The following is a 7,991-nucleotide window of genomic DNA, read 5'->3' as shown; positions in this document are numbered from 1 at the left end:
GGGCGGGCCGCGCAGCCGGTTACCGTCCCCTCCTAGTGACAGGCTGCTTGGGAGCGCTTCAGAAACATCCCGGGCCATGTTGGAAACAACGTTATGCCGAGCTTTGGTCTTTATCCTTCTAATTAGCGTGATGGGCTAATAAAATAGCGATGGTGGAAGGAGCCTCTGGAGGTTATCTAGCCCCGCCCAGTTCCTCAAAGGAGGCGTGTCTGATGAGTGCCTACCTGTTTAATTGCAAATGTGTTTGGGTCTCGTCTAAGGGTGGGTTTTTTAGAAAGCTTAATGGAAACTTTCTCATTATTTATAGCGTGCTGCACACCACGAGACCACTGCATACAACTCAGAAGTGTTTGGCTCCTTTGCCACCTCTGCCTGAGAAAGGAGGAGAAGTACGTTACGGTTTGATCCCTGAGGAGTTTTTCCAGTTTCTCTATCCTAAAACGGGAGTTACAGGTTAATACATACTTTCTTTTTTCAAGAATGTGTGTTTAGTTACACTGACTTAGTCCTGTCCATCACTTCTGGCTGCTGAAAAGGTAAAATATTAGGGAAAATTATTTTTTGCCCATGCAGAAGGAGGTTGCTAGGGGTGAGCCAGTGCAGCACATCTTGCATCTAAAGGTACGTGTCTGTGCCTTAAAGAAGGACTGAAAGAATGTCATGAGCTTGATCTTGCAGGAAGGTTTATTTGCCTGCTGACCCTCAAAATGTTTAAATGGAGTTTTTTGCCTGTTCCTGAAAGAGCAGAAACAGTAGGTCCCAGTCAGGGTGCAAGGTCACTTCCACTTCTGGTGCATGTCCTTGTGGCACCCTTCCCCTTCGTGGTACTGGGTTTCCACTTCTAGCCATGGTAAAAGAGAACACTTCCCGATTCTTGTAAGCCTTAAACTAGCTGCCTTGTAGGTGTTTGACTTTGCTGAGCCTCTTTGATGCCTTGTACAACTAATGCTGCTCTATCTTCTCTGCAGGGCCTTACATGTTGGGAACTGGACTCCTGCTTTACTTTCTCTCTAAGGAAATCTATGTCATTAACCACGAGACAGTTGCCGCCGCCTGCATTTTATCAGTCATCATTTATGCCATAAAAAAATACGGGTCCGATGTAGCAGCTTTTGCTGACAAACTTAATGAGGTAACAGAGAAACCATGGTCTTACTGTGTAGTAGTTAGTAACTGTTGTAAGTTAATGTGTAGTAGCTAGTAACTGTTCTAAGTTATCTGCTTAAATATTTAAAAGAATGCTGTGTCGGGGCTGACATTAAATCTGTAGTATCTTCAGAAATGGGGTATGGTAAGGTTTTCTGTCTTATGTTGGTATTGTTACATTAAATCTCCACAAATCAAGTGTGGCTGGCTGTGAACCCTGATTCTTCTGTCTCACCATCCAGTAACCTCACACCTGGCACAGCCCAGTTTCTGCAGACATTTCTCAAGTCTTAACGCAACTTTTCGGAATTTAAGTACACCACTTGTTCTTCTTGCGTCTTCCTTGCACTCTATAAAGCATGTTTTGGTTTTATTTTTTTTTTCTTCTTTCAGGAGAAAGTTGGTAAAGCCTTAGCTGTGAAAAACGAGGCAATGAAGGATCTTGAGACTGCCATTGAACACGAGAAGAAGGAGCAGTGGCGGACTGAAGGCCGCAGTTACCTCTTTGACGCTAAGCGGGTACGCAGTCCCAGCTCTGCCGTTCGCTTTCCCCGCAGCCTGTGCAGCGTAACTGGGGCGCTTCCTAAATGCTTAACGAGCAATGGACCGCTTACCTACCCCACGTGTTGCGGGCAGGACCAGTTCCACTGCCCCATCCTGCTGCTGCTGTTGAACTCTGCTCTTTGTATTCTTGCCAAACGTTAACCCTTTAGTTTCATGTTCTCTGTAGAATAACATTGCAATGTTGCTGGAGGCTAATTACCGAGAAAGATTACTGACGGTGTATAATGAAGTAAAGAAGAGGCTGGACTATCAGGTGGCTACACAGAATTTAAAGCGTCAGAAAGAACAAGATCACATGATTCAGTGGGTGGAGAAAAACGTTATTCAGAGCATCACGCCTCAGCAGGTACTCGCTTTTTTAATCTGCTTTCCACTTCAGTCTCTACACATGTCTTCTGTTCAGTGGTTCTGGCTGAAGCCGGAAAGTGAGGGGTCACCTTTGGGTGACTTCAGTGCATTCCTGGCGCTGAGTGGGTGCGGACCAGCCCAGTCGCTGGGTTCTAGCCGCTTGTGTTGCGGATAACTTGGAGCTGGAATTGTGTGAGGTGTTTGTTGTGGCAGCATAGAGCTCAGCTTGTGGTGAGGTGTAGAGCTCAGGGAGCTCGCTTGTGAAATTCTCTGTGATTGTCAGGAATGAAGCTGGGACAAAAAAGGAGATGTGTTCCTAGCACAGCGTGTGTTAATGCAGGTCATCGTGTGGTTTTGGGTCTCTGACTTCCTGAGCTGTAACTATGTCCCTTTTGGTCTGTAACTTCTTCTGTGGGTCTGAAAAGGAGTATCTAAAATGCATCAGAGTGCATGTTTTGCTTGTTTAAATGTCTGTCTTCTGAAAGCTGCTTTCTTTTCTTTTGCAGCAGCAGGAGAGTATTGCCAAGTGCATTTTGGACCTGAAGGCATTATCGAAGGGTGCCCAGGCAGCGGTGTAACAGTGTCCGATTCACTGATGCGTATCACTACTTGCTGTTGGAAGCTGTATGGTTCTAACTTGTCATTAAACAAACAAACAAACAAAACTCTGGTGTCTTTCACTAGCAACAGTAATTCCCTTTCCGATGGGTCACATAAACCGCTACAGCCCGTTTAGAACCGGGGGTGATTTGCAGTATGTGTGGTTCTTGTTTGGTCACGGGCGCTTCCAGAGATAAGACACGGAACCTGGCAGCGAAAAACCCCGGTGCTAATGCGGCGGTGGGGGCTTTCGTTTAGACTCCTGTGGGATCATGACCTGCCGTGACTGGAACCACATTACAAGGTCAGAAGGAGTGTCCGTGCGCCCGTTCACCCAGTCCAGTGGCTGGAGGTGCTCTGAGTGTGTGTGTTCAGGTTTGAAAAACGAGCTGAAAAAGCCACTCTCATTGCAAACCTTCAGATAGTGATGAAAGCGTCTTCCTGCTCTGTGGAAAAGAGGATGTAGCTGGCAGGAAGCATACTGAAAGCTACCGGGTAACGTAGCTTCCACCCAACTCGCTGCCATGAAGTTTAAAATGGAGAATGGCTGAGTTCCTTCTGGATTTTCATAGGAAAAAAGGATGCTTTTTCTTTCTCGTGTAACAAGGAAAGTAGTTTTGTGTGTATTCTAACACACAGCAAAAGCCCATTTGTTTTTATAGGAAGTTTTTTCCCTAAGGGATTTTGTTGCAGCTCGAGTGTCCCACCAAGCAAAGCGCTTCCCTGCCTGTAACCTCACCCGTTCTCTGCTGGGAAGCTGGCTGCTCAGCACATCAGTGAGCAGGCTCAGGTGTTCTTACTGGCCTCTTGGGGATGGACTGGTACTACAGTTTAGTAGGGTTAGTAAAATAGAGGTGTTTTACCCTTTGCCATACAACAGTCCAGAAAAAAGTGTTCCTTAGAGGTAAGAATCTTGCCTGGAAGTAAAAAAGTGAGCTGGAGCTGACTTCTTAAATCGACAGTTCCTGAGAATGCAGGTGTCTTTCATAGTTTCCTGTTTTTTTTAATTAAAAAAAAAAGAAGTTGCTCAACTTCCACATTTGTGTAACCCCACGTCTGAGTGACACTTGGGCTTTCACTAGTTTTGGCAGATTCTTTTTCACAAAGCCAAGTGGTTGAGCTGCTGCGCCGAGGCTTCGGGAGGCTTTTGGCAGCGGTTCCATGGTGCGAGGTAGGACCGAGCCGTGTCGTTTATGGTGGGTTTTATCACTGCGAACAGTGTGCTTTCAGAGTTGGGGTAGGAACCTGGGAGGGCTTTAACCTCCAGACTTGTGGGGCATGCAAGCTGTGACACTGACAGGGAAGAGGATGTCTGCTTTCACGTTGTCAGCAGCATCACCACGTGCAGTTTGCGGACCACGGGGTAAGATTCCACCCCCAAACTTGAGAAGAAAGTTACCCTTCCTGTTCTGGCAGAGTAAGTCATTGTAACTTGAGAAAGCAAAACCTAACGGGGCACTTGTAAAGCTCGCTCTGAGTATGAAAACGTTTGAGTTCGCTCGGTTCCAGCTGCTGCCAGAATAATGCCGTGGGCGCTGTTTAGGTATTCAACATCCTCCACCCTTGGGAGAGGAGGCAGCGTGTGCGTCGGGGTGTAGTGGCCGTGCGTGGAACGAGACGCTGGGAAGTAGGGTTTATGCTGAGTAGCTGCCGGCTTTGCTGCTGTGGCTTAGTGCCAGTTTGCGTAAGGTGTCTGGAAAATTGATAAAAACTAAACCAAGTCTGTGAGTTGGAAGGAGGCGACAGATTTGTTTTGCTCTTGTGGGTGCATTTATATAAATATAACTTGGTTCTTTTCCCTCCTTTGCTCCTTTTAGCTTCTCTTGCTGTCCGTTAGTGTTTGGAGAGAATGGGAGGTAGATCCTCAAAAAAACCCGCAGGTATTTCTTGTATTTCTTTAAAGAAGGAATTTGCTTAGGTGCAGCGTTGTTGGCATTGTGTGTGTGGGGGGAAGAACTGAGGGGCTGCCAAAGGCTGCTGTGGGGCAGGAATAATGTGAATAATGACACTTTTCTGTCATGTTTCCCCTTTCAGCCCTCTGACAGCAAAATGTTACCCTTAGAATAACGCGTCCTTGAGTAGTGTGCCTCTCTGCAGTTCTTGCTTGTAATGTTACTGGAGAAATGATGTTTTAAAACCAGGTTTTGATTTATTTTTTTAAATATTCCCTTTCAGTTACACCAGAACCCGTTCCCACGACTGTCACGGTACATACCACTGTACACACCACCGTACATACCACCACAGCTGACTTAAAAGCTTCAGAAGTCCAGTGCTGGATTGATAAGTAAATGCTCCACCTCTCTTTCCTGACTTCAAGCATCGAGTTCCCTGAGACTGCAGACTCCTCCCGAGGGAGAGGAGTTGTATGTAGTGCACTTTGCCTTGGGGCGCTCAGCGGTGGCTTGGGATTTCCTCGTCTGTGCGCTAGATCTGTAATTCGTGGTGATGCTTAGTGCAGATACGCACCTTCTAGTCTCGTGGGGCTTGGGACAAACAACGTGGTGTGTTTCATAAACCTGGGTGAATCTGAACACTACTGATTCTCAATGCCTCTGTTAAAACTGGGGCTTCTGACACTATTTTCTCTGTATCCACAGCTCTGAAGTACTCTACATGTCGCTGGCCTTTATCTCTGGCGTCCTGCTGGGTATTCTGGTTTTTGCAATCATCTACCTCATCAGAAAAAGTAAGTGGTACGGTGAGGGGGAAAACAGCAGCACGATGGCCAGAGCTGGTGGCAGGGAAGTGCTTAGCACCTTGTGCTGCGTGTCGTGCTTAGTTTCCGTGCTTTCGAGCTCCACCTTAAGCACCAGGGTTTCAGAAGAACTTCTGCAGAAGTTACTTTGAAAGAGGCTCAGATTATGTCTCCCTGGAATAATTAACGTATTGATGAGCAGGTTGTTTCTGACAGTAACTCCTCATGGATCATCCCGGGGCTGTTTTCATGGAAGAGTTGATGGTAGCACTCATGAGTTGTGGGTTTTGTTGGCTGTCTGCGTTTGGGGTTTTTTTCATCCTAACACTGTCCAGGCCGAGTTCTCACCAGCTTCATCAGTGGCTTTCCCCCTACTCCAGCCCCTTCGGGCAGGCGGGCTGCCAACGGCTCGCTCTGCAGCATGTTTCTTAGAGCCGTGTCGAAGCCGCGTGCTCTCTGTCGCCCCGCTCGAGCCTCTCGCGCTGCCGTCTCCGAGTGTGGTGCAGACAACTGAGGCTGGTGTCCCTCTCCTTCCTAGAGTGTAAGAGATCCCACCAACATTTAGAAGAGCAAGGTCCCTCCCAGACAGCAGCTGAGGAATCTGCTGAGAACACCCAGGTAAATATTATTCCTAATGCCTCATGCAGAGACTTCAGATTCTTGATAGAATGGTAGATAGTAATTTGGCAGGGGGGAGGAATGAGGCTTGGTCTTGCAAGACTAAAGTGTTAGTCAACATTTTGACTAAGGAGAAGTGCTTTCCTTTGTGCATCCAAGGCATCATCCTGCGTTTATAGTGGTCCAGGGAGTCACCTGAGGAGGTACCTGCACAGTAGGAGGAAAGAGATTCCTTCTCTGTTATCACAGGGCTTTACTCCCCACATATTTCAAGGATTCTGAGGCTTAACTAAAGCACTAATTAGACAGCTTAGGGGAAAAGCTTGTTAAAGAGCAAGCATTTCTGCCATTTCCTTTCATAATACTGAGTCTTCAGAAGCCCCTAATGCAGAGTTGACCCAGGATCCTGAGCTAGGCTAACAGCTGGTCTGATCCAGCACAGCGTTTACCAACTAGGGACAGATTCTGACCGCTTGTGCTGTGTAGTGTTGAGGACAGATTAAAAGCAGGAAATCCATGCTGGTGCTTGCATGCTCTGATGTTTGCGGCTTCTTTCACGTCCCCAGAGTGAGGTTGCCTACACCACTGTGGTCTTCCAGCGGAGCCGGACGCCAGTGGCTTCCTAGTGCAGTGAAGACACTTGAGCTTTCTGAACATCAAATGCTCCCAGAACATTGCAGCAAGCCCTGTGCTGCTCTGAGAAACACCAGCGCTGCTGTACGTAACACCAGCTCATTTTGTAGTTCTAAGGGGAAACTAATGTCTCCTGTGCCAAACTGCTTGCCATTGGTTGTGGACAAATTGCTTTTTATACCCTATTTCTTCACCTGTAGAAATCTCAGGGAGTCCTTACAATGCCCTTGTCAAGTTTCAACTTGCTTTGAACTGCCAAAGAGAACTGAAAAATGGAAATGTTACTCGGCGTCTATTCATGGCTGTGTTTTCCTTCCTGTAGCGTTTTTCTTGGGTTTTGACAGCCAAGTGCTCTGATCAGTTATTTTCTGCTTATTGAAGTTACGATGATGAAATGTTTATATGCGAAGGTCTGCTTCCTGGTTGGGTCACATAAAAGAAAGGCACAATCCCAGTGTGACAGTCAACGTCTCTGGAAATGTTTGTTCATCTGTTACTACCCGTAACCTTCTAAATACATTGTGAGAAGTTAAAAATTGTCCCCTTTTCATGAACTGGGGAGCAGATTGCCACTAATGCTTCAGTCTTAGCAGCCACAGAGAAGCTTCTCCTCATGTTCCCGTGCCCATGGACGGGAGGTTTGTCCGAGTACAGCGATCTCCGCCAACGCTTCTGCAGGGCTGAAATCTGAGCCGAGTTTCCTGCGCCTCAGCCCTCTGGGCTTCAGCAGCCTCCTTGTTTCTGATCACCAGAGTGCCACGGTTCTCGTGGGTATTCCTCTTTTCTGAAACTGCAGGTGTTTCCCTGTGTGCTGTTGTAAACACCGCTCCAGAGCAATCTCTGAGGCAGGACAAGTTGAGGTCGGAAAAGATTTTTAAGATCAGCAAGCCCAACTGCTAAGCCTGCTTCAGTCTCTTAAATCCCTCCTGGGATGATGACTCCACCACCTCCCTGGGCAGCCCCTTTCTTCTTGGAAAGGGCTGTCAGGCACTGGAATTTTCCCTAAAGAAATCTGAATCTCCCCTGGCACAACTTGAGGCCGTTTCCTCCTGTCCCATCACTTCTCCCTTGGGAGAAGAAACCAACTGCCCCTCTCTGCACCCTCCTTTCAGGGAGTTGTGGGGAGCAATAAGGTCTCCCCTCAGCCCCCTCTTCTCCAGGCTGAGCACCCCCAGCCCCTCCTCACAGGAGTTGTGCTCCAGACCCTTCTCGAGCTCTGTTCCCTCCTCCACACATGCTCCAGCCCCTCCGTGTCTTTCTTGTGGTGACGGGGCCAAAACTGACCCCAGGATTCGCCTTGCGGCCTCCCCAGTGCCCAGCACAGGGGGACAATCCCTGCCCTGGTCCTGCTGGTCACGCTGCCCCTGCTGCTGGCCAGGATGCC

At 47.9% G+C, this 7,991-nt stretch overlaps 1 protein-coding gene across 1 annotated transcript; it reads left to right on the top strand.

Annotated features, from left to right (window-relative positions):
* Window positions 1–307: 307 nt before the first annotated feature.
* On the top strand, window positions 308–2,636 carry ATP5F1 (ATP synthase, H+ transporting, mitochondrial Fo complex, subunit B1; the record flags this gene model as incomplete). Its single annotated transcript, XM_010148272.1, has 5 exons — window positions 308–453; window positions 969–1,132; window positions 1,540–1,665; window positions 1,877–2,056; window positions 2,565–2,636. Coding segments are annotated over 5 exons (688 nt in total), but the record flags the coding sequence as incomplete, so codon positions are not given.
* Window positions 2,637–7,991: the final 5,355 nt, after the last annotated feature.

Source organism: Eurypyga helias, unplaced genomic scaffold (assembly GCF_000690775.1).
Source record: "Eurypyga helias isolate BGI_N326 unplaced genomic scaffold, ASM69077v1 scaffold33723, whole genome shotgun sequence".
NCBI lineage: Eukaryota > Metazoa > Chordata > Aves > Eurypygiformes > Eurypygidae > Eurypyga > Eurypyga helias.
The sequence above is the reverse complement of the archived record's forward strand: the minus strand, read 5'-3'. Positions and strand labels throughout refer to the sequence as shown.